The sequence below is a fragment of the Rissa tridactyla genome, chromosome Z (assembly GCF_028500815.1).
Source record: "Rissa tridactyla isolate bRisTri1 chromosome Z, bRisTri1.patW.cur.20221130, whole genome shotgun sequence".
Lineage (NCBI taxonomy): Eukaryota > Metazoa > Chordata > Aves > Charadriiformes > Laridae > Rissa > Rissa tridactyla.
The window spans coordinates 77,512,648-77,539,391 of NC_071497.1; the positions used below are offsets into that span (position 1 = coordinate 77,512,648).

The 26,744-nt window shown below is 42.0% G+C and overlaps 1 protein-coding gene across 3 annotated transcripts in view; it reads left to right on the forward strand.

Annotated features, from left to right (window-relative positions):
* KIF24 (kinesin family member 24) overlaps nucleotides 1-22,455 on the forward strand; it is a 30,411-nt gene extending 7,956 nt beyond the window's left edge. For all 3 annotated transcript variants that reach the window (XM_054184939.1, XM_054184941.1, XM_054184940.1), the window contains 11 exons: nucleotides 1,919-2,108; nucleotides 4,006-4,103; nucleotides 6,171-6,386; nucleotides 7,897-7,984; nucleotides 9,993-10,114; nucleotides 11,713-11,818; nucleotides 14,982-15,053; nucleotides 15,717-15,826; nucleotides 16,656-19,097; nucleotides 20,031-20,124; nucleotides 22,315-22,455. In XM_054184939.1, coding sequence (XP_054040914.1) covers nucleotides 1,919-2,108; nucleotides 4,006-4,103; nucleotides 6,171-6,386; nucleotides 7,897-7,984; nucleotides 9,993-10,114; nucleotides 11,713-11,818; nucleotides 14,982-15,053; nucleotides 15,717-15,826; nucleotides 16,656-19,097; nucleotides 20,031-20,124; nucleotides 22,315-22,455 — 3,679 coding nt within the window. The remainder of the gene's footprint in view (nucleotides 1-1,918; nucleotides 2,109-4,005; nucleotides 4,104-6,170; nucleotides 6,387-7,896; nucleotides 7,985-9,992; nucleotides 10,115-11,712; nucleotides 11,819-14,981; nucleotides 15,054-15,716; nucleotides 15,827-16,655; nucleotides 19,098-20,030; nucleotides 20,125-22,314) is intronic.
* Nucleotides 22,456-26,744: the final 4,289 nt, after the last annotated feature.

The window sequence follows — 26,744 nt, forward strand, 5'->3', positions numbered from 1 at the left end:
GAAAGCTAATCTAGTCTCATCTATGAGAAACGCTGGAAAACACTGTCATGATTTCAAATGGCAGAAAGATGAAGAGCTCTTTTAATATGTTTAAATATATTTTGCACTTGCCCACAGCAAATGGCAACCCTGTAGCAAACAGGGAATAGGAATTCCTCTGACCTATTGTCAGAAGGGTTTCTAATTATCTGTATCAAGATTTTTCCTTTTTCTAGTAATAAAACAATATATTTTGTTATAAAATACAATTTCTATTTAAGAAATGTTAATAGAAAATCTAAACTTCAGGTTTAGCATGTGGAATTAAAATGCATTGTGTTCCCATACAAAATATATTCAACTAAATGTGCTTCTGAACTAGGAAGAATTTATGCCATTTCTGTCATAAACAGAGCATCCAAGTCTTCAGTTTTTCCTTTCTCCAAATCTTGCAATCAGTCCTTTCTTCTTCAAGCTCTTAGAGCTCAATAGGCTCTTTCTGTAGGTCACCAAATCCAGCCTCTGACATGAGAAGTAAATTTCAGAGCCTCTGATCATTTGGTGGACAACATTAGGTGCCTAGTGACATCCATAATCTCACACTAGCTTATGAAGCATCTTATTTCAAGTATCATTGCCTATCTTTTCAGGGTAAAGAATTTTCCATCTAAATGCAGGGCCTGATCCTGGTCTGCTGTACTAAAATTAAAGGGACTCCAGTTACAAGCAAAGATTACTCTTGTGTAGTCTTTGAAGATGGCATCTTGAGATGTACATCAGCGTGTCATATGCTTCGGGGGAGTCATGCAGCAACAACAGCAATAATACTACAACCTTGTCATTGTAATGAGATACTGAGTAACTTGTAGGTTTGATTTTAATTTGTTAGACTAGTAGTATATGCTAGTTTTCAGTTGCTACATTAAGAGATTTTGGAAGGGCATTTGGACACTACGGCAGAAACACTACTTTTGGGCAAGTTGGGGCTTGATTAAAATTAATTTTTTTCTCACAAATTGACATCCAAATCCAGGCTGAAAATCATTACTTATTTGGCTGAAGACAGCTTGAAAAAGAAAAAGGCTGAATGAATACATTTTGGTTGGATTCTATCATATTCTGTATGCTGCATCACAAAATGCTTTACACAGCTGGTTAATCAATGAAACACAAAATGACCTCATGTTTCTGAGGTGTCTGGGAGAGAACTAAAGTAGACTTGCCAAAACACAAAAGCACAATTTTGCCTGTGGTCTGAAACGACAATTTTTTATGAAGAAAGACCAAAGGGGAGACAATGATGAGATCGATATTTCAGATTTTCTTTGACCTGAATAGGAACATGGTGATACTGTCTTGTTTCCCAGTTGCTTTACTTGTAAAAAGTAAAAGTAAAATTTTACTTGTAAAAAGTAAAATACTGTCTTACTCCCTTGAGTCATTTCTTGTAACCTGTTTGACAGCCTGTAATAGGAAGAATGAAAGTCAGTATAAGAGGAAAAGCAACTAAAGATTATATTAGCTCCTTTTCAATGTCTGGTCGTGCTTTTATCTGTACATTATTAAATGACTAATCATGATTGTGAATAATTTCAGCAAGATTAAATGTCATAAAGTTAACTTGCATATTATGCCAGCTTCGATCATATGTTTGTGGACAACTGAAAACATGCCAGTCCAGCAACAAGTTCAGGAGTGTAGTTGTATAAACACAACTATTCTTTTAACAGAAGTGCACAAAAGACATCTGTCTATTTAGGAAAAAACAGCAGAAACTTAACCATGTAACAATGAGACATGTTTTGTTGGGGCTTTTTTGATAAGCCATTAAAGACGGGAATGTCTTTAAAAGTTAAATTGATAGAGCTAAAAAATTTATGCATATTCTAGATTCTGTAGTAATCTGGTTTTAAAATGTAAGCCTACACTATTGTTGTAGATCCAGTACTTCTGAAAAAGAAACTCCATGGACAGAGAGTGAAAAAATCAGAGTGTGTGTCCGAAAACGTCCCCTTGGCCTGAGAGAAGAGCGACGTGGGGAGGTTAATATCATCACAGTGAAAGATAAAGAAACCCTACTTCTCCATGAGAAGAAAGAGGCGGTTGACCTCACACAATATATTTTACAGGTAACATGCTCCATTTGAATGTTGTGTTTATGGGCCAGTCACTTGCATGGTGGGATAAAGCAAATTGTGCTTGGAGTTTCAATGAGGGGAAACAGAAAAGGGCTGTCTGCATTTCTTGTGCTGAAATAAGTGGTGGGGTCCTCTATGAGTTCAGTGTAACTGTATTTTAATTACTTCTGACTTAGGCCAGCCTGTGGCAGAAAACCTGAGCCCAAAATTTTAAGCCTCAAAAGCCTGTCTCTTGCAGCTTTTGTTGCACATGGCAAAATAAAACCCTCTGCTACATGCTATTGCTGCAGGAGAATTGCCTGCTACAGTCTCCCGATAGCTTTCCAGGGTATTTCAGGGAGGAGTTCCCTTTTCATTGTTTCAGCACTGTAGGTCTGTTTCAATGAAACACCCTCATCCCCTCCTTTCCTTTGTTCTCAAATGCTTTTGAAAATTAAACCCCCTTTTGGTGTTTGTTTCTTAATCCCAAGCACCTTGTGCTGTCATAGTTTACATTCTCATTTTTGACTGACAGCACCAGGAACAGAACTAATTTCTAGAGAGCAGCAAGCCATTCTCACTCTACTGGGTGTTATTTTTGCAGTCTGGGTCCTAGGAACAACTGTTCAGAGTGTCCAGTAAAAATTCAGTTTGCAGCACTCTCAGGCCCGGTTCATATACCACCTTTTATGGTGCGACACGTGCAGCAGCTCCACCCCACTCCCTCCATCTGACTACCTATATTTGGCATTTACGTGGTACTTATCATATTAGTATCTCAGTGCTGAAATAACCGCTAATTAATTTTGTTATGTCAGTACAGACCAACAAGATCTTGCTATCAATCAATATAGTCCAAGGAAAAGTATGCCATGGCAAAGGCTGTGTCTATTCTATAGGACCCAGGAGAACTTCTCTGCTTCCAAGTCTGGCTACTTGCCCTGCCTCCATCTCTGGTTCCTATAGAAAGGACAGCAAGGGGTACAGAGCAAATGGGAGGTGGTGGGGCATATTCCAGCTCCACGATGGGGGGACCCAAAGTGCAGGCCCATCGTGGAGCACATCTGCCCTCTGAGCTGAGTCTAGCTGCTGAGAATCCCTGGTTTTATCTGCCTGTACGCTAGGCTGCTTTGTTTGTGCGTTGTGGAAATGATTCTCAGTCCTAGAGATCCACCACCTTAATTTACGCTGCAGTGAATTTATTGAAGTGCAATGTTAGACACCAGTCCATGGAGGCTTTTTTGAAAATGTAATGTTTGTGGCTGTCCCTGCAAACACTATTCTTAATCTAGAAGAAGCCCATAAATGAGCTTTGTTGCAGAGTTTCCAGAGACTCTGCTGCTTTGAGTCAGATCGGGAGTGTGGGAAGTTTTGGGTTTTCTTGCCCCCTTCTGAGATAATACAATCCAGCTTTGCTTAGGAATAACTTCTGTCTTCTCTGCCACAAAAATTTTTTAAGTCTGCAGAACAGAGACAATTAATCACAACCGAGGACTAATTTTGAGAGAGTCAAGAGTAGACTGAGTTCTTTTTACTGTTATAGTCTTACTGTACATCTGTAGGTTGATTCATTTCAGGAATAGATTAGGGTTTTCTTTAATTAGCTTTCTCCCTACCCTGCCCCTTGTCAGAAGGCTGTGGTTTGTTCTGCTTCAGAATGATGGGAAGTTAAGGCATCTTTGTTTCCTTTTGGTTTTTTTTCCCCTATCCTCAGTCTCCTTAATTAGTCGTAATGATGTGTTGCTGCATATGTCATGCTGCATGTTAAATGTGCTAGATCACTTTGTACCTGATCCAAAGCCATATGAAGTCACTGGAAAGACTTCTATATTTAAATTTACCTTTGAATGGGGATGAAGGGGAAGTGAAACATATTCATTTTCATGTAAAGAGCATATTTATTTTTCAGCATGTTTTTTATTTTGATGAAGTCTTTGGGGAGTCATGTACCAATCAGGATGTGTATATGAAGACAGCTCATCCTCTCATTCAGCATATTTTTAACGGGTAGGGCATCAGCGCTTACATTTGTTATTTTTTTGCCTTTTTGTTTTCCAATTTCATATACTGCTTTAATTTTCCTTTTACGCTTTTCATCTTTTGCAAAATACATTCATTTCACCTTTGCCACATAGCTTCCCCCTTTTAGAATGTCTTTGATTGCAATTTTGACAAAATAAATCAGGGGAAACTTTCTTCACATTTAGTGAGAAATCTAAATCACAGAGGAAGTTAAAATTGGACCTCAGATGCAACAAAGAGACACCATGGCCAGCCTAGAACGAAAAAATGTGTGCTAGGATTTCTGAAGTCTAATCTCCACTCTAACAAAGTCTTCTGTGTGATATAGCACACTCATCTGTAGAGGAATAATATTACCTCTTTCATGAGACTGCTGTGAGATACTTTTGTATGTATTTGTACAGTTAATAGGGCAATAGAAATTATTAATAACCTCTTGATTTAATTTTGTTCTATTGATTTGTATTTGCTTAGAGGTTTAATCATAATTACATACTTCCTGAGTAATAGGAAATTGATGGTGGCTTTACGTGAGTGATCCTATTTTCACTCAAAGCAACAAACTTGAATATAATTACATTTTTGAGTCTTTGAAGGAAAGGATTACATATCCATGCTGAAAATTAACAAAATGGAGCATTCTGTTACTGAAAATCTCCAAGTATCATCAGCAGAGACAGGCAGTATCATGCTCTTGAGAAAGGGAATGTATCAGCAGAGACAGGCAGTATCATGCTCTTGAGAAAAGGAGAATGAGGCTTGTAGCTTGCTGTGTAATAACTACTAAAGGCACATCTCACATTACAGCTAATCCAGTAATGCCACCAAAAGACATGCCACTGTTTTTCCTCAGCTTTCCCTAACTTTTCTGTCCCTCCTGCTGCATCCCTTTCACTGGCATTGGTCTAATATGACACCATAGTGAGCTAATTCTGCAATCTAAGCTGTCAATAAATTGTTCACTGTGCTTACTGCAGCCCTACATTTTTACCCATTTCTCTGACAGGGTACTGAGCCAGCTAAGAAGTCTTCTTTTAATGTAGAGGGGTAATAAATAATTTGGTTTGTAGTATTTCTTTTTTTGCCTGATTCAGTTCCATGAATCTGTTCACATCATACTTGTGGGTTCGATACTTGTATAAAAGCAAGGATGGAGAAGGAGAAGTAGGCATGCAGTAACCTCAATTTAGATGGGCTTGACATGCAGTTCAGGCTGTATCCTGAGACATCCTTGGAACTGTATGTGCATTGCCACTGTAATCTTAAGGTGATATGATGACAAAGCTGGAGCACTCTGCAAGAAGACAAGACTGAATGAAAGACTGAGTGAACCAAACAGCTCTCTGCCACTGAAAGTGGACGATCCTCTTCCTTACCCCCTATTAGACACATTCACGTAGGTTACATGAAGCTAATTTGGGCATATTCTGTGATCATCTGTGAGGTACTTTAATTCACTGAAACAGCAGAAAATTAGCTTGCAAAAAAGTGGAAATCTTTCTGGTGTTTCAGTGCAACAAAGTCAAACATCAGAGCTAGCACAGGGGTCAGTGGGGGTGGTCACACAGCTGGCAAGCAGAGGAAAGGAAGAAAAAGACCTTCCCCTAAGCAATGACGAGCCTTTAGATTAATTTAGCAGGACTGCAGCCTGGGATTAAGTAACCTCGCTCAGTAAATTATAGTGCTGTGGTGTTAATTTTCATCAAGTACAACATGTGTTAATACAGAACCTGACTTGTAGCTGTTTTGCGTCTCATGTCACAGTCATTTTTCTCTGTGATTCATAATCAGTAGGATACCCATTCATAATCCTATGATACTTCTGTAGTGTCTAAACAGCTGGAAGAATAATAATGAATTCTTAGTTCATCTAAATGTCTCCACAGAACATACTTGGGAATCACTGTTAAGTGTTTTGCAGTTTCCCAGACAAGATAGCAAACAAAACCTCATTGCTAAGAGGCCACTATAGATAGATATAGACATTGCAGGATCTTTTTTAATAGATATGAATAAATCAGATGTGACACTAAAAATATGTTATCTTCACAGAGGCAATGCAACCTGCTTTGCATATGGGCAGACTGGTGCTGGCAAGACTTACACCATGATAGGTACTCAGCGGAACCCAGGACTCTACGCCTTGGCTGCCAAGGACATCTTTAGACACCTGGAAGCATCACAGTCAAGGAGCGATCTGCTCGTTTTGATCAGTTTTTATGAGATCTACTGTGGACAGCTTTATGACCTGCTAAATGGAAGGAAGAGGTATTTAAACAAAAATACCTGTTGCTCGAAACCTATGGTTATGAATCAGGTGGTTACTGTTTATAAATCAGTTACAGTTTCATGCAATTACATGTTACCATTTATTGTAAGTGTTATGTATTTCATCAGGGTGTATCTAGGAGTTACTTAGAGAGGAAAGCAGAATTTGACACTAAGTACTGTGGTATTGATAGGTCCTCCTAGTTTCTACTATTTTTGGGGGGATAAAGACCTGTGGTTGAATATGAGCTCCTGCTGTTTTGCTTACACTATAATAACGTAATAGCTCCATAGGAAGCGAAAGAGCCTTCTTGTGGCCAAAAGTTCTTATGCCAACCATTGTGGAGTTCCTGTCCTTCCCTGCTCAAACATAACCTCTGGCTTTCCCTCTTTCTGTGCCATTGGGGCTTTGTCTCTTGCCACTCTAGTGTCTGAAGATCCCTTTGATCTCCTCCCTCTTGTCATGCTTGACACTGCAGAGTCTGCTCACCATCTCCCTGAGCATCTTTACCTGGCAGACCAGTGACACAACTGGAGCTGCCATCACACTCAACAGTAGCACTTCAGCCCCCAACTCATTTGGATGGACATATACTCCTACAGGAGCTCCATCTGGAATGGAAATTGGGACAACTCAGTACCTACTTGGTATAAAAAAATAACCATGGTCTGAAATCTCTAAATCAAATAACCATCAGTTAAGATCTGAGCAGTGAAATATTTTCAGAGTGATCTTGAAGGAACTTTAGCTGTCAGCTGGAGGCCTTTAGCAACCTGGAAAGCACTATCCTTAGAGCACCCTGGAGGGCTCAAGAGGGAGGCTTTCTCCCTGCGGAAGTGAGCATCTGTTCACGAAGGAAGCACCTATTTCTGTGCATGTGCATTCACTTTCTCCAAAGCAGTCTTTAAAGAGCAGGTAGTGTAAGCTGTTATGTAAGGAGTTGATTTACTAAGGAAGAAATAGTGTTCTTATTTTCTCTGCATGTCCATTATCTGTCTTACATGTCATTAAAGGAGAAGATTAAACTTCCTCCCGTGTGTATCATGTCTTTATCCTTCCTGTAGAATGTAATGCTTCTGTGTGATTCATAGCAGAGGTGCTTTGAAATCCGACTCTATGGTGATGGGAGATGCTTTAAAATCCTGTGCAAAGGTCTTGAGAATTTGAACAGAGCATAACTTAGCAGTCTGAACTTCCTAGAGAAGCCTGAGATGCAGTTTAAAGAGACACAGGAACTCTAAAATGTAAACATGATAATTTATTTCCCTGCTTTACTGTATTCCTGAACTAGCAGAAATGCATTGCTAATGTCACTTTAACAGTGAAATGTCAGTGGTATGTTATAAATGAAAGACCTCTTCAGCTCTCAAAATAAATGAATGTCAGTGAAGCTCCCACCAGTCAGTAGCCTTGACTGCTTTTTTCACAGTGTCATAGCACTGAAATGTGTTTTCATTGCTGCTATTTGAGAGTTCAGAAATCTCCTTTCTGCACTGTTTCATGTTTCAGACTTTTTGCAAGGGAAGATAGCAAGCATGTCGTTCAAATAGTTGGACTGCGAGAGATTCAGGTGGACTCTGTAGATCTACTATTGGAGGTAATCTCTACGTTTGCGATAATTTTTGTCTTCTACAGCCTGAGTTGTTGATTGGTGAGATATGTTATTTACAGAGATTGTTACTTGTTGTGTAGTATGTGTGCATATTCTTGTTTAAGGTTCTGGTATTGGCAACCTCTGCAGAGCACTGAGGGGCACTATTAAAAGTGCTTTTATTCAGTCTGCTTCTTGAGTCACTGTGACTTGTGTTAGCAACATGCAAGCTGTTGATTTACAGCTGTCGCTTCTGCTGCCACTCCTTATGGAAAGATCTTTGCCAAGAAATAGACTGCTATCACTATTCCAGAAATTAAGTGGTGTCCCAGCAAGGGACCCTGAAAGCTGGATAAGTGTTTTCTCCCAGTTTCTTTGGCTTCTCTGAACTTATATTTTCTATAGTAAAGGTACTTAGATGTGGGACAAAAGATATAAATGTGAAAATTAATAGAAATACAAATTAGAAAATACTTATGATTGAGATATTGATCTGAACTAAGATTAAGACACTTCTTAGATAATGATGGGTGTTAACAGCCAAGTAAAATTTGGATCTTTAAAGGGTAACTCACGTTCGTCACAAGCAAGGCTTCAGTTTTCCTTCCCTGCCTGGCTGAGCCCTAAAAGAGCACTGACAAATTTACTACATTGTCCTGCAGCAAGCAAGATGCTTAAATCTGATTTCTATTTAGCCTGACTTTGCCTAGTTTAATTTCTTTCTCAGTAAGGAAGTGTAAATTACAAGTGCCTGATAGTGTAATTGACTCATTAAAATGAGTCAATTTTAACCTTAAAATTAGCATGGTATTGCCCACTTATATTCCATTTAATTTTGTTCTTCGTTTTCCTATTAACTCCAAGCTTCGGGACATGCTGGTGATGCTTCTGCAAATTAGAGTGTAAATTTGCTATATGGTTGATTAACACATTCTTCTGTATTATCACATTCCACACACAGATGAGCTGTTAAATGACTTTATTCTTACAGGTATCTCAGCAAAAAAGTAATTTTATGTTGTCCACAGGCCCTTTTGAACACAGAAACGTCACTGACTTGACTCAGAGCTTCTGAATAGTCTGCAACAGATATATGGGAAGAGTCTTGAATACATCCCTAGTTATTGACTATTAATTGATGTTGACTTTGGTTCAGAAATTATCTGCATTTAACACTAATATAATGCTCGGGAACTGCAGCAGTTGGTTAGATTGCTGGTTGAGAACTGGCTGTGAAAGGCATGAATAATGCATGTCTGTCAACTGTGAACGTATTGATTTTGCTAGATAATATGTTAATTTGTTCTTACGGCCAGAAACAAAATTAATTACTGTTTTATGAATGCCCTGCTACCATTGCTGCTAGCCTTTCTGTGACAGTCCTTAGAAGTTTGCAAAAGAGAATTATACAGATTTGTATCTTGAAGGAACCTTTGTCGTTCTGCCTTGCCTCTCTTCCTTGTTTTCTTATTGTTGTACTGAGTATAATTGATCTCTTAACTTCATTCTTTACTCTGGCATAATTTCTTTTAGTTATGGAAATGGAGAAAGGTTTTGGGAAGGTTTGTGTATTTTGTGTATAACTTTCTGGATAACCACACCCGTCTATTACATGAGAAAGTGAAATTTTAAAACAACGCAATAAATAGTCAATCTCATGAGTCTCTTAGGTTATGACTGCAGTCTTACTTTCTTTCATTTCTGCCATGCTTTTGTTTTTAATTTATAGTTAGGATATTTTGCAAATCTGAGTGAATGTGCAATACAACAACTTTTTAGCTGCAATATGCTCTCTAAGCTCCATAGTGTCACTGCAAGCAAGACCATATACAAAGTTCTGAAAGATACATTGGAAGGGATCCAATCTAACTTAACATCTACCTTGCACCAGATTTTAAGGCTGTAATGAAGCATTCCTCCTAATGTTACCTCATCTTAGGAGGACAAGATCTCTTTCTGAAAGGTTGTGTTTTCATTTACAATTTGCTTGGATTTTGTTCCCCTTATTTTGCAGGTGATTTTGAAGGGGGGAAAAGAACGTAGCACGGGAGCTACTGGGGTCAACTCAGATTCCTCTCGATCTCATGCTATCATCCAAATCCAAATTAAAGACACCGCCAACAGGACATTTGGAAGGTAAGACTAGAAGTGAGACTGCTAAGGGATGAGGAAGTTGAGCCCAGGGACATCCAGGAGACAAACAAAGAGGACGTGTTGAGTTACTGTGCAGCTGTGAGTTAAAGCAGAAGATGGGGTTCAAAGGGACTTTGAGAAGTTTTGCAGTCCTTTCTTTGTTCCCAGGGAGAGCGCTTAAGCCACATCTGTGAGATCTTTGTCAAACTTGTTCGTAAAAGTTTCCAGTTAAGGAGTTTGGCAATCAAATCCTTCCCTTCATCTTCCGTGTTAGAAAGCCTTTCGTGTCCGGCATTAATCTGGTTAAAGGTAGATGTCTGCAATGGGTATATCCACGTGTGAGCTTGTCACCTTTGAAGTCAGTAGAAGGAAACAGTAATTTCTGAGATCCAATTCATGCCATTCTACAGAGTCACCTAAATTAGGTGAAGTGGATTTGCCCCTCAAAGCATGTCTGTCCTGTAATTGACTACAAAGGGAGCCTGGGATGACTAGCACAGGTGGAGATGGTTCCATTAGAGATGTTTGCCTATGGTCAGAGGAATCATAGTACCTCACCTAAACCTCCCTGATAATTTAAGAGTGTGACTCTGATGCTATCTGCAGCAGACAAAAAGAGCAGTTTATTTACTCTTGCAGCAGCCATTTTATGTATTTGAAGACTGTAATTGTGCCGCTTCTCAGTCATTCTTTCTTGACCAAACAACCCCAAGAAATAGGTCTGAGGAAAGGGGCCTAAGTATCTGTATTACTGCTGAGTTACAAAAAGCCATGCTGACACACCCTTCCAGCAGCTATGACGCAGTCTTGCTTCCCAGGATCTTATTTTAAATACAAGGCAAAATGGAAGAGCCACAAATAGCGGAGAGAGGAAGAGGCAGAACAGGCAGGCTTAGAAATTGAAATGCATGTGGTTATGTAGGTGTGGCATACGTGCCATTTTTTTTGTTACTGAAAGCAAGGTGGAGCTGGAGTGGGGAAAGGATCCCAAGATATGCCTATAAGAGAAGTCAGGGCTGTTCCAGAAAAAGAAGGGCGAAGATAAAGATACAGTGCAACAGTCAGTACAGCAGCTGGCACCCAGAGCCAGGAAATGTGAGAGGGAGTAACGGAGTTTTATGGAAGGAAGGGAAAAGGAACACTGAAAGCTCAGTGTATTACTGCACTGGAAATTTCTGTTGATATTGCCCTGAATCACCATTTGGCAGGGCAGTTGTCTGTTTTACCTGGAAGGAGAATCAAGAAATTTACAATTTCTTTAACTGTCTTCTTAGAAAACTACAAGCACAGTGATGATCTGGAGAGATGAATGTGTTGCACTTTAAAGACCTTATCCATTAAACTGTAGACCACTCTCACGACACACAATTATGCTTTCGATTATGATTGTGTTAGTGCCAGGATGCTCTGACACTGTTTCTGCTGCTGTGCTTATTTTGGTCCCTCAGATATTTCCAATGGGTATTTATTTTTGTTCAGAAGTAGTTATTTCTAATCATTCTTCTGATGTCATGTGTTGCAGCCCTCTGGTTTAAAAAAAGAAAAAAAGAAAAAGGAAAAAAAAAAGCCCCTAAGATAAATGCAACTTTTGTTTTTTCTAGGATATCATTCATTGACTTGGCTGGCAGTGAAAGGGCAGCTGATGCCAGAGACTCAGATCGACAAACAAAGATGGAAGGAGCAGAAATAAACCAAAGTCTTTTAGCAGTAAGCTACTAGCGTGTCTGGGGAAGGTTTTGTATTTGATTATTGGCATGTATTTTAGGATAAAAATGAACTACAGGTTAATATACGTATATATATTTTGTGATGCAAATAAAGAGTTTTTAATCCATTCTTACAGCCAGCCAGGCAAATACAGCATGGAGAATGTTAGGTATAGTATAATTTGTCCCATATTTTATATAGAAAGTTTTGCCTGTTTTACTTCCAGAGAATATTGGCTTGGGATTGCCATATTTGTTTCATAAAAGCACATTGCTCCTGCTGCTTATTTTCATTGCTTGAACTCAGACTTCTCTTTCGAATCAGGGGTAAAGGAATTAATACACAAGAGCATAGAAACTAGCAGTTTGTGTTTGGGGTGAAAGAAGCAGGAAGAAATACACTCTTAATGCAAACTGTCTTTTAATAAATGTACACAGTTACGTAAATAGGGACAGGGAATAAAGAAATGCCATCTAAGATAAAGCAGAAGTGCCTCTAAGTATAAATTGTACAGAATACACTGCACCTCTTTTAATTCAAATGAACAAAGCTCACTGATGACTTGGTGCCGTACTTTAACCCTGGCATGATGTCATGTGTTGCAGCCGTCTGGTTTAAAAGAGGGCTGGCAGCTAGGACCATGCAGCTGCTCATGCAGTTCTCCCCCTTCCCCCAGAAGGGAAGGGAGAAGAGGGAGAAAAGGAGGGGAAAGGGAAAGGAAAAAAAACTTGTGGGTTGAGATAAAGACAGTTTAATAGAACAATAGTAGGAAAGGAAAACAACAATAATAATAATAATAATAATGACACAAGTCATTCTCACCACTCGGTGAATTGTTACCTTACAGAGCAGCGACCGTGAGTACTCAACCCCCAGCTAACCCCATTTATATACCAAACATGATGTCTGTGGTAGGAATATTCCACTGGCCATTTCATCGTTCTATCTAAGCTCCTTCTCAGCTTCTATGGGATGCTGAAAAAATTCTGTAAAGCAATACACATTATTGACATTCCTGTCATACCAAATATGAAACGCAGCAACCACTAGGAAGAAAATTAACTCCGTCCCAGCTGAAACCAGGATACTGAGTGCTTCTGTAAGTGAGACTGAAGGTGATATGCAATCTTCTTGCAATCAGTGAGTATGAGTCAACAGTGCAGAAGTTAGTGCACACAACTGCACTGTGTGCTGTGAATAGCTGGTGGCTTGCTCTGTTTAGAGAATGTAGGATGTTTTTTGCACAGAGGCTTTTCTGCTGTGGAGTATTAGCATTCATACTGGGAGACAGCATGTAAAGTGAATGTGTTTCTTGTACTTCATACTTTCTTGAGTACTTGCTGGTGATTAACTGAGTGGCATGGGGAGTCAGGACCTGCATAGAAAGGATTCCTGAGAAGTGAGGCTCATGAAACTCTTCTAAAAGAAGCTTTAAAATCAGAGTGTGTGTATTTTTGGTATCATGTGAAGATGAGTAAATACCCAGACAGTCTACAAGCAGTGACTGAATTAACTAAAAAAGACATCTTTGGGTAAGTCTACGTGATCTGCAGCCTGTAAAACCTAGCTCTGCCCTCAATAATCATAACCCTTTCTTCAGGCCTTAAAACACATGAAGTTTGAAGTTTGCTGCTGGTTTGAATATTCATGTTGATTTCAAGCAGAAGATATTCAGATACTGCAATTATGAGAAGCAGAATAAAAAATTAGAATAATTTGATCTCTTACTTGTTAGAGGTGTGATTTTTAATAAAATGCAGTAAAAGTGAGAAATACATGTCATTTTAAGTGGGTGTATGTAGAATGTAGAAAGGCTTTAAATGTAGAAAGGCTGCTTCATGCTAATATCACCATGACAATACTGTAATCTGCTTATTTTTCCTTCAATATTTGCTCAAAATGACTTGTCTCATGGCTACACAGTCCATTTCTGCCAGTTTTAGAGACCATCCAGGCTTGATATGGAGCGTGATGCTTTTGTGCTTATTCCAGTGCAAACACGGCAAAAAAGTGCATGTCTGAGTTTGAATATGACATCTTTTTCCAAGGCTGGTAATGAATCAACGGATGTTTCTTCAAGACTACTGGCTACCCCTGTTGATGTTTATTAACAAGAAGATCTAAAATGTTCTGTGAAAGTCACGGGTGTAGCCAGCTGCTCATGTTCTGTTAGTTTTAATGGGAGCTCTGTAGCTGTATCTCCACTCTGTGGGTAGTCTTATTGGTTCATTCTCACTGTTTTGTGTATAGTTCTTATTAGCCTGTCAAAGCACAGTGGCACGTAGGTTTAAACAGACAGGCTGTATCTATACTACATTCTGAGTGTGGGCTTGAACCCGGGCTTGAACCCAGCACCCCTCACAGCTAATTGTTTGGTGCTGGTCCATGCCCTCCCCTTTGGTTGAGTTTGGCGCGTTGCACAGGTGTGAAGAGAAAATAGCTTGAGATCAGCTGCCTTCTAACACAGTGTACCCTCACATAGGTGAGACATCTAGACTGCAGATTATAGTCAGTGTCAGGGGGAATATGCACTTATTAGCTCGTGCTATCTCTGAATAAGGTACGAAAATATTGCCAGAGTGGTGTAAGAAATTTGCCCTGCTGTTGCCCGAAGTGTTGGGTTTTTTTCTGGACTGGGCAGAGCTTCTTTTAGAAGAAAGAAATTTATAAGAGATGGAGCTCAAAAAGCTCTGTTCTCAGGGTTTTACAGGTATAGGAATCTGGGGAACACCTCCCCTGCAAGCTGCAGCATAGTCGGGTGTAGGTACACCCAATGTGGTTTCAAACTAGTTTGTTTGCTATGGTGCAGGCAGTGGCAGGTCCACAGCAATGTGGAGCTCTGTGTGGCTGAACATGTGTGTACTTACCCAGCTTCCTGAGTTTTGTACAGCCCACAGAGCCATCAGGCAGGGCTAGCTGTGCTCTGTGCTGCGTCTTTGCCCTCTTCGAGTGCAGCTAAACTGCTGCTGTTACCTGAACTAGCTGAAGCTGACCATTTGTGGTTGTGGCAGCAGCAAACTCCCCTTGCGAGGGACATCAGGAGTCAAAGGTGCATGAAGGAAATAGTACATTTGTAAGTTAGGTTTGATGCAGTTCAGTTCCTTGCCAGTTTGTGACTGATATGTTTTTCCCCCTCTGTTTTTATATTTTTTTCTTTTGGTAGCTAAAGGAATGCATTCGGGCGTTGGATCAGGAACATGCGCATACTCCTTTCCGGCAAAGCAAATTAACTCAGGTAAAACAAGCATAAAGGCAACAGTAGAGATTTCCCTGATGAGGACAAAATAAAAATAATAATAATAATTTTTTAAAAGGAATAATTGAATAACTTTTAATAAACTCCTGAAGAAAAGAGAAATGCATAACTTTTGCAAACATTAATTTTAAAGATAATCACAGAATTAAGGCCAACTGCCAGCCCCCCCCAGTGAATCCTGGGGACCTGTGTGGTAAAAACCACATGAACCAATACCTAAAACCAAACAAAAAACCCAAACACTACCTTCCAGACTCATTCAGTTACCATCCATCTCCCCCCACTCTGCAACTAATCTTGCATCTTTATGCAGTAACAGTCATGGGAGATTTCATCAATGTTTCTTCACTCCAGTTGTAATGTATGCTTTATTCCTCAAAACATATGGGCACCCTTGTGGCACCTGGTGCAAGGGCTTGTTCAGACCCCTGATTAACACTTGTATTCATTTTAAATTGTAAACAAAGAATTGCAAGACAAGTTTGGACAGGAGGACTGCATTTAAAAAAAACCCCTAAAAATAGAGACAGTAACTGTGCATCATCTGACTCGTGTTAAACTGCCTCTGTACGCATTGCTAATTTACAGGAAATGCAAGGTAACAAATTGCTAAGAATCTTATTTTTTTCCTTGCAACCCTAGGTGCTGAAGGATTCTTTCATTGGAAATTCCAAGACATGTATGATAGCCAATGTATCACCTAGCCACATAGCTACAGAGCATACCCTGAACACTTTACGATACGCTGACAGGTAGGTGATGAAGCTCAATCTCGCCAAGGTGAAAAACAAAGAAAAAAGTCATGTATGATGTTTGCGGTTATATTTTATTTTGGTTACATTGGAAATGTTGGTTTAGGAAAGAAATGTAATTTAGGAAAGAAATGTAATTTTCACAATGCAAATAAAATCCCTGCCTGTTCCAACTCTTATGTTTGGTCTTGAAATGCTCTGGGTCTTGTAAATCCTTTCTGATGATAGCTTTTACATCACTGTGCTCCTTGTAACTGCAGGATTACTAACCTCAGCAACCGAAAGTTTTGTTCTAGTTTTGTATTTTAGTTCTGCCTAGAATATGTGCAAGTCCTTTAGCCTCCCTCCTACACAGGAGGAGGTAAATTGCAGGCTGTACAATGCTGGAGTTAAGAGGACAAAAGGAGCTTAAGGCATAAAGGAAACAGTTGAGGGAATAGGGTGATACCAGGTAAGCAGCTCTTCATGGTTGCAGTGATGATTCTGATTTAGGAGCACCATAGCTCTGTAAACATATCACCTTAGCTAGCAGGTCCCTTTGCAACTATTCCAAAAGCCCTAGCTTGTATCTTGTGGGGGCTTGATGTATCTTGTGGGGCTTGATGGTGTGCTGTGGAGAGTGCTAGCTTACCTTCACCTGGCACTTCCCAGAAGTTCAGGCATTTTGGCAGAGGTGTTTTGATGCCTGCATGGATCACTGACAATTAAACCAGAAATCATGACATTAAATTCAGTGTTTAGCCTTAATATGTGAAAGCATTCGTTTGTTCTGAAGACACTGTTATTTATCTGAAAGCATGACATCTTCTAAAGCCAGCTTCATTTACAGGGTCAAAGAGCTGAAGAAAGGGATTAAGTGTTCTACCCCTGTCACAAACAGGCATCGGACTGCTGGAAATGTATCTCCAAAACGTGTCCAAAACTCTGCCTCTTTGCCACCTGGTGAAAAGAGTTCTCCAAAGAAAGTGAAGTTAGGCCTCCAGCATCCCTCAAACGCTACAAAAACAAAGGCCTGTCCTGCAACACCTCAGCAACCGAATGTCCCTTTTAGCTCTACCCCCAAGGGACTCAACAAAGCACATGCCTACAAAGGAAACCCTAGCTCACCATGGTTCCACCATGCTAGCCCAGTTAAGGGAGTCCTACGGATAGCACATCCCCTGAAGAAGAAAACTGATGATCTGTCCCCTCACTCTGAAAAGAACCCCGCTGCGAAGGATTTCAGCATCAAAAATGTTGCCATGGCAGAAACAAAAGAGAGTGGCCAGAGAGACAAGTACGTGCAAGACAGACCACCTGTCCAGTGCCTGAAAGTCCAGACAGTACAACCTGTTCAGAAACAGATTGTTTCTAAAGCTGATTTTTCCTTTGGAGATGGAAATCTGCCTTCTGATGGCAGACAGGAATGGGGAAACACCTATGCTAAACAATGTGTTGAAACCTGGCCAAATCTGCCTCCCTTTCAGAAGGAAAGGGAAGAGCATTTGCGTCTTTATCACCAGCAGTTTCAGCAGCCACCTATGCTACAGCAAAAATTGAACTATCAACCTCTTGAGAGGTTTTTAATGCAATACAAGCCCCAGGACATCCAAGTGAAGCAGGAGCTGAGCCTTGCTCCCACAGAAGTACAGAGCAAAGAGGCGATGCAGCTGGAAGATCTGGATGACAGTGATTTCAGTGAAGATTCTTTCTCACCTGTCTGTAGTCAAAAGAGCGTGAAAAGAAGAAACACCAACAAATGCAGTCAACATTCATTTTTCCTTCATCAAAGAGAACAAGGAACTGAAGAAGAGCAAAAAGGCCAAAAGCGACAGGACTTATTTTTTAAATATGCAATACCCACACATGAACATGAACTAGATGACAGCTGGGATTGTAGTAAGGACAGCCCAAAGACAGAGGAATCCATGAAAAATGCAGACTGCAACAAAACTCCAACAGACTGGAGCTATGACTTATCTATTGAGTCCTCTCCAAGCAATACTGCGGAAAAACCTTACTGCCTGCAAGAAGATCCTGCTTGTAACTGGAAAACTGGCAAAGATTTCCTAGCTGATCACAAACAGTACAAATCCAAGCACAGATGTCTTGTTTACTCCAGTGAAGCCACCTTAACTCCAGAAAAGGATGCTTCAAACTCATATGTTTCTCCTGTACTGAAATCGGGAACTCCAGAGTGCAAAGAGATAGACCTCCACCATGAGGAGAAGGAAGAATCCAATTTGGATCGACAACCTGCCCTTGCAGGAGATGTAAAATGGAACGCTCAAAAAAATAGTGTTAACCATCGTGGATCTTCCAGTTGTTCTGCAGAATTCACTTCTGAGCTAATGGCCCCTCTCATGGTATCCCTTCCTGATTATGAGGAAACCACTGATACAGACACAGCGTCTTCTAACCAAGAGAAGTCCCCCCGTGTGAAGCAGGTGTCAGACAGGAACACGCATGGCTCCCAGAACAGGTTTGAGGAAGAAGGCTGGCAGTGTACGAGAAGCAGAGCTCTGACAGACAGCATGCTGGAACTAGGGGAGCAAACGCGTCATGGTGGAAGACACTGTACTCTGCTGCATTCCCCACAAAGAGGGGAAAAGTGGCATTCACCCGCCTGCTGTGATGTGAAGCCGTGCTATTGCCTTTTAGGCTCAGGTTCATCAAAGAAAGGAGTTGTTCACAGATTATTTGTTGGACGTGACCTGACAGAAACGTCTGCAGCTGAATCTACAGGCTCCAGGGGAGAGAGAGAAGGTGGTTCGTTTCTCAGTACCTCAATGTGCAAAGAATACTCAGGTGGCAGACAGTGTGGTGCTGATGTTAAAGATAGTACTGGTAATTCAGGAAAATCTAACTCAAATCAAGGACACAGTGCTGAGCTTATGGCTCAGGAAATGAATGCAGATATACCTGAAAAGAGCTATTTTTCAGGTGCACCATGCTTTCTCAGGGTGGGAAATATGGATTACGGAGCCCAGTCCCCCTCTCAAGCAAGCAGCCTGCTGTTGCAGCCCAAGTCGGGACCGAGGAATGAGGACTTCAGTCATTTTGAAGACCCAGACAAGTCATCGTTCAGCAATGAGGAAATGGGTTTGCTAAAAAACAAGTTAATGCAGAGTAATTTTACCCAAGAGACTTTTGCTGCGGATTCAGGATCTGCAACCAAAGATAATAAGCCCTTAACAAATGCAAAAAGCCCGTCAGGCATGTCCAGCAGCAGCTCTCTGAGTGCTACACCAGAGATGGGAAAATGGCAGAGGGAAGCCCTAGAAAAGGCACAGTAAGTCTTGCTCATCACTGAAGTTTGTCACGAAGCTTAAAAATTCTAGACATGTGACACATTTGCCTTTATTTGTATATCATACTCATGTGTACTTTAAAAACCGATGGGAAATCAATCTATGAAATAATTATTTAATAAGATTAACAATGATTTGTAGTCATTATCTTATAAATATATGATTGCTTGTTATTGAGTGATATTTTAAAATCTCACAGGAAGCCAATCATTCTATTAGAACTTCCTAGAATAATGCTAGAGGAATGAATATTGTAACACAAACTGCAGTTCTCAGTAACTGATTGGTTTCTTATAAGCTATAAAATACCTAAAATATAGAGAAACCTCCCATAAAGAAGCCAGTGATAGCTGTTCCATCCCTATGGAAAGAAAAAAAGCTAGAGCAGCTGGGCAGTCGCTGAAGGTGTAGCGTAAAGCTTCAGAGTACTATGAGCTGCGGCTGTCAGCTCCCAAGGACTGAACTGCATTCACGTGACTGAAAATGTGTTGTTGGTCAGAGAAATTTGCTCAGAGGAATGAACAGCAGCACTGCCTTCCCACTCTGCCTGTTTTTCACCACTTATGGTTGTAAGCCATTTCACCAATTAATTAGACAATTTTTTTTCTCCTAGATTTCCCTACAGTAAAAAGCAGTATGTGCCCCTGTGCTGCCTATGCTAATGAGAGGCTGTGGTCAATCCTCTCTGAGCAATCCTCAGGCATCAAGGTCATCTTTAACCCCAAACCAGTGCAGTTCACTGGACTTCAAGGAGCCCTGGTGTGCACTTTCTGAATGCCAGGGACACAGGACAGCAAAGGTTCCTCTGGGGTATTCCTCCTTCTTGAAGGTTTATTGAGACCAACAGTAATTATAGGTAGCACAGCTACCAGTGCCAGCTACCAGTAACCAGTGGTATATTTTATGTTAATCAGACAGGCTGTAATTCGGGCCCATCGGCAGCAGCTGGATGAAATGGCATCCTTGTGCTTCAAGGAAGAGTGCTTGATAAATCAGATGTCATCAACGGTAAGTGTTTCAGATGCTCATTTCAGTGCCCGTTGAACCTGCTAGAGATTGTTAGCTTGAATTAGTGATGTGACATCCTTGTTCTTCCTTATTCTCTGATGACTCCCTGAGTCCTAGGAGATGCCACTCATTTTCAGTACCTGTTGTGTCTTTGCCAGTCTCCACACTGCCAGGTCCTTGGGGAAGGAGGAGACTGACGGGCCAACTCTGAACCTCTTGTCTCTGATAAAAGAGCTTTCTCTTATCTTGCATCACGGGTACCAGACTGTACTAAACAGGGCGTCTTTCCATGTGATGTTTTTCTCCTTATAGGCTGGAGCAAGTAAGTCAATACCACAGAAATCAGCACGCCCCTAAAGCATGACATGGGGATGTCACAGTTGGTGGCATAGTGCCACATTGCCTCTTCCTTCTGGGAGTCCCTTGCCCATCACATTGCACCCTCACTGGCTCTTGACTTTTGTCACTCAATGTTTCTTGGCTTATCCTTGTCTCAGATAGGGGTAGCATGGGCTAGACCTAAAGACTGGCAGCTGCATGGCCCCACTGCTAGCCAGGCAATCCCAGTTCTGTTTCTCCTGCATCCAGACGGATGCACGACAGCTGTGTGAGAAGTCTTGTCTCTCACCCAGACTATTAACATTTCCCAGTGAGAACCTCCTGCCTTCCCAGTTCTCTCATCACTAAAGCCAAGCTCCATTACTACATTACATTATAAAGCCATTTTAATTCTTATCACAGTTCTGATATGAAATCCAGCTACAAGGACTCTTGCCTCAGGGATATCAGAATGGAGCCACCATGTGGCTTATTTGCTCTGATTTCCAGCTGCGTGTGGTGTGGTACCAGATAACATATAGAAGTTTACAAAGCAGCACAAGAGCCATAAACTGTATTAGTTTTATGGCAGAGAATGCAGTGATAGAAAGCAATCTTTTATTTTTTTAAATTTTTTTAAGTCTTTTGAGATTGTTTGTCCTAAGTCTGTTGGGACACCAGCCCTCCTCCCCATTTATTTGGCCATTGCAGCAAGCAATCATTTTCTGGCTAGCAGAATTGCGACAAGCTTGCCAGGCCTCTCAGCAGTGTATGAATAATTTATAATATATGCTGTAGTGTTATTTCACAGCATGACCTTTCTTTGTGCAATTAAATCAGCTTGGACTTCCCATATCAGTTTCACTCCTTCCACTTTCAGATAGTTGCAACTTCTCCAGCCATGAAACTTTGGCCGCAGGGGAGACTCTTGCCAAGACCGGCCACATACTGAACCAAGCGGTATTTAAAGTGCTTAAGAAAAATATGCTGCGGCAGCTGGGCTGGCTTCATGACAGTCCTGATGTCCCTGTAAGACAAAGATACAGTGCATGAGAGAGCTGGAGTCCTGCCATATAAGCTTTTGAGTCATTGATTTTCATGCCGTGGCAGCTGAAGTCCCGAGCCCTGAGGATGCTGACACCTCCTGGGGTCTTAGACACTGACCTGTGAACAGAGGCACCAAACTCTGCTCTCAGCTGGAGAGAAGAGCAAGTCTGAATGCTCCCTTATTAATACAAGCCCTACTTAAATTTTTAATCACAGTTTCATATCACTTTTTATCCATGTGGCAGGTTGCTATGGAAGGTAGAGAGTTCCCCTTGGCTGAGGCTATATACACTGCTGCTGTTTCCCATGTCAGATCTAGCAGACCCGTAGCCATGCAGGAGTGGGACTGGCCCCGTGATCTGGTGTGAAATTATCCCTTCTGTCTCCCCAGAATGGGTTATTATGTCTGATCAAGGAGTGACCCAACTCTCCCTGTAATTTCATGATTGCTAGATCCAGCAGGAGAAAGTTCAGTACATTGTAACACTATATGTCAGATGACCGGTGCCTGTGTCAAACCTCTGAAAAGCTAACCCGTGTAGAAAGGTGATAACAGGTGCTTTATACATTTTTATTATTTTTATTTTTAAACCATTGTATTAGCTGTAATTTCACCAACAGATAAAACTACCAGAGTAAGTTAGAGGCATTGACCTTTTTTTGTAAGGGACTTTAATAAGGAAACAGTGATTTAATCTACTACACTGCAGAATGGAAAACATGCTTTTATGCACTGCTGCAGTACCTAAAATATGCTGATTTTTTTTTTCTCCATCCTGCTGCTATTGTTGTTCCCTAAACTTTTCCTTTTGCCTTCCTCACCAGGATTTTCAGAATGTCGTGACCAAGCTGGATGAAGTCTTGGTGCTGAAGTCAAAGTGTATCCAAATGATGCGAGCCCAGCTTCAGCTCTATTTAGCCTCTCCTGGTGCTGACGCGTCCCTGCAAACACCTCCTCCAGTTTAAACTTTCCTTGCTTGCACGTGCACCAGAACAGCTACGGAAACAGCCAGCCAGTGTTTCGCCACACTTGGTGCTGCAGAGTGTGGGTGGATAGGGGATAGATTTTGGCTTGATGTTTGTGATTAGTGTGCATTTTAGATAAGGATGGAGAGAATTCTGAGTAAATGAGAGATGACTGCTTGGCACCACAAGCTTTTGTATTTCCTTAATACCAGGGTTCTTAAGAATAACAATTCAGCAGCCTTTAAATATCTCACCAAGCAGCAGGAAGTCCTGTCCACAGCATTCATAGCAGCTTCCCACATGTTAAAGCCACTCCAGTGTTGCCAAGAAAAAGAGGGGGAAAGAAAAAACACTTTGAAGCCAGACACAGGACTGACCAGAAATGCGCAAAAGCTATCCAGAAAAGTGTTTGCAAACAGAAGCCAAGAAAAAGAGAGAAGCCACTCTTTGTTAAGTACACTAACGTACCTACACCATGAGTAAATGGAAGTCAAGGCAGGGCAAGACGTGCTGTTGCTTTCAGAAAGAGGAAGGCAATTGTCACTTTTGGTTTTTGCTTGGGATGAACACTCCAGAGCTCCTGAAAGAGGTGGTTTAACTCATGGGTAATGAGTGGTTTAGTAGGGACTTTGTACCAAAGGTTTATCTAGAGTGTTAATAAGCATGTGGGTTTCATCCTGCTGCCAATAGTGAGAGGCCAACAGCTTACCCGCCACAAGCGACGTCTGATTTCTGCACCACGGCACAGCTCATCATCTGGGTCAACGGAATTGATTTTTCACATCAAACAGGGTCTGGTTAGAGGCAGTGGGATTTCAGAAGCTGCTAACAGTGCTGTTACGTGAAGCTCAAATTTGAATCAAGACCTACAGCATGATCAGCTGCAGCCCTGCAAAAGCTCTGCTGCTGCATGCATCATATCTGAGCTGCAAAACAAATCTACTTGCTGAAGCCACAAGTGACCTTGAAACATGTTCAGCTGACAACATGCTGCGCGAGTGCTCCCACTCCAAAATTAGGGCTGTCGCAGCACATTCGGCCATCTCAGTGTCTCCTCAGTAATGCCTGTAGTAGCTCAATCAAAGCCTGCTCAGTAGCCAGAAATGCCAAGGGTAAGGGAACACGGCTGTCTGACCAGCTGTGTATGTTGCTGCCTGCTTCTACAGCTACCCCGAAGAGCCCAGGTTTGGCCGAGCAGGGATACAGTAATCCCAGTGACACTTGGTTATCTGGGTTGCATATTTGGTGCAAACACTCCCAGGAATGTCACACAGCATAGCCCTGGGGAACAGAAGTGCAAGGGGAGGACTTGTAACAGAAGAAAGTCCTCCATCAGTGCCCTGACTTCTTGTTTTGTTTTTTTTTTTTAACACTGGTTAGTCCCCATCTTGCAATTGAGACTGGATTACTCCATGCAGCAGAGAGCAGAGCCCCTCCAGGGTCTGAGTTTATGGCTTTCGAGGTGGCTCCTGTGTCCAGGTGACAGGCCAGCGGCTAGTCACACCTGAACCCAGGTCTCCCAGCCACCTGCTTGGAAGCCTTCCTCACCCAGAGAAATGAGGCTTCTAGGAGCAACACTCTCGGTGTCAGCCATATTTTGGTATTTGTGCACAGCTTGACAGCCACCAGAGCGCCATAAAGCAGTGGGACACCCAGCGTCTTGTTAAAGCCATGGAGGGAAGAGCAGGCATCCCCTTTCAGTCAAGCAACTCTTAAGAGAGCCTCCCTCCACCTCCTGGGGTCAGGGAGACCTTTCCCCTGCGTAGAGGGAGGAGAAGACGTGGTGGTTGGGTAGTCCTTGCACCTTCTGAAAGCATAAATGGATGTGAGCACTTAGAGCGGTTTCCCCACTTCCTCAGTGAGGATACAGAAAACAGAGCTATTGGGGAGCTGCCGAGGAGTTTCACAACTTTGTTTGGAGCTGGGCTGTAGGATGCGCGCACAGGTCAGAGGAACAGATGCCCAGCCAGTAATGCAGTGGTTAGGGAGGAAACCTTCACCTCCACGTACTCCGACATTTGGGAGATGAGTTGATTGTACTTTCACTTTTTTTTTTTTTTACAGAGCAGCTCAGCAAAGTACATTCACAGGCATTTTCAGTCTCTTACCCAAGCTGGCCTTTTCTAAAGCAACACACAAGGAAGAACCATTCGCACAGCCGATAGTGCCGCAACCGAACCTCGGTAGTTTCAGAGGTGGTTGTAACAACAAGATGCGTGACTGAAAATTTCCATGGGCAGAAGAGATGAGAGTTAAGTCAGCAACCACCTTTGAGCCACCTCTGAATCCTCATCAGTCTACTGTGACAAAGGCAATTCTGTCTGGCAGATTGGAGCCTCGGTGCAAGTTCCCAGAGCAGGAACTGTTCGCTCCCTGGAGGAATGGCCAGGAACACTGAGAAACAACAAACAAACAACAAAAATAACGCAGCAGTTTTCCAAGGTCTGGCAATCTTTTTTTTTTTTTTTTAAAAAACTGGAGCCATCCAGGCAATCCACAAGAATATACCTTGTTAAATGTAAGATTTTATTATCAGTCTGTTCTCAGAATTTTATGTGAGACTTGACTAAAATAAATATATACAAATATATATAAAAATAAAAAAAAAAATAAAGCAGCCCTGTCTGTGCAAATCCAGCCATCCTTGGCAATAACAGGACTACAGAGATGCTTGAGGTGCTGCATGCCCAGGACATCCCAAAACTGGGCTTCTGGTATGCAAACGAAACTACCAACGCTGTTGTCAAAAACAGCAACGTTTTTCTCTCCACGCTTAAGGTTATTACCTAGATGCTGCTTAAATTTTTGTGTGAAAGTGTGCTAAATGAGCATTTTAAAAGTGTCATCCTATTCCTGCTGTCTGGATATTGCACTGACACCTGATACAAATGGTTTTCACTTCAACTTGAGGAACGTTATGTGGAAGTGTTGTTACAGCAGTCAGAGATTAGGAAAGCCTCGACATGTACAATCAAATACATACAGAACTAAACTGGGTTTACTTTTGTGTTCAGGTGTAACAAAGACTATTAATGCTCATGGCAGATGCTTGATATTTTAACAACTGACATTATTTAAAATAAAAATTCAATTTACTACATAACTCCGGTAAAACTTGTTTGAAAGTAAATGTGATCAAAATGCCCATTTGTTTGATTGCATAAGATTAACTGGGGCTGAGAATTCCCCTTCTCACCTGGTCTGCTGAGGCAGCTGGTGTTTGGGAAGCTGTCCTCCAGCCACACGCGGCCAACCTGAACAGCCTGCGGCAGCACAACAACCCTCGCACCAGGTTTTGCTTCACCACTACCAGAAGCTGTCAGTCTCCCCAGCTCTGGGGTGGGCAACCCATGCTGCCCAGGGCTGCTCTGGCAGAGCCAGGCCGCCGCAGGAGCCATAAGGCCAGCCCAGGAGAGCCTCAGGGCACGCTGCAGCCCTGGGGGCGCCTGCAGCTCCTGCTGCGTGACAGAGTGTAGGATCCCCCAAAACAAGGCAGCGACCACAGTGGCACCTCTCATCCCACCAGGTCTCCAGCAATCTGCAGGGAGAGTGGGAATCCTCGGTGGCCAAGTGGGGGACTGATGGGTCTCCAGTTTCCTCACCAGGCTGCTGCTGTCCAGAACCGTCAGGAGGCAGCTCAGGAGATCTCTGGTTGAAAGCACAATTGCCAGTTTTGGCTCTGCCTCTACACTTCTCCTCCCAAGCCTCCCCACCAAGGCACCCAGACCTCGGTGTCTAGCAGCAGGTAGTAGAAGGTGGCAGAACAACCTCTGACAAAGTTAAAGCAGTGCCAAGAACCAGATACATAAATCAATCTGACCTGAGAACCTAAGGAAAAGCCCTACGGTCTCAAGTGGGGATGCAGTCATCTCACCAGCCACCAGCAAGACCTCCCCACCTCCAGCTTGAGCTTTGTTTGTAACTGGACAGCAGGGAATGACAGTACTAGTCACCAGCGACGCATGGTGCCCAAAACAATATCCAAATCTTATCACATTTTGTCACTTGTTATACATTTCTTCAGAAGTGCCTTTCCCCTAAGCGACCAGGTTAATCCCCTCTCTCTGTGGTCTTTCCTTCTGTGAGAACTCGCCCCAGAAACACGCTTCCATCTTTCAGCCACCCTGTGACGTAAACCCAGAAACCTCACCACCACAGTGAGAGAAACGCCACCAGGGAAGACACAGACAGGTATGTCTGTTTGAAAGGAGACCAGCTTCACAGGCATCACTTTCCATCTTCACCTCTCTGCTCTCACCTCTACACCCGCCTCTGTAAGCAGGGTGGTT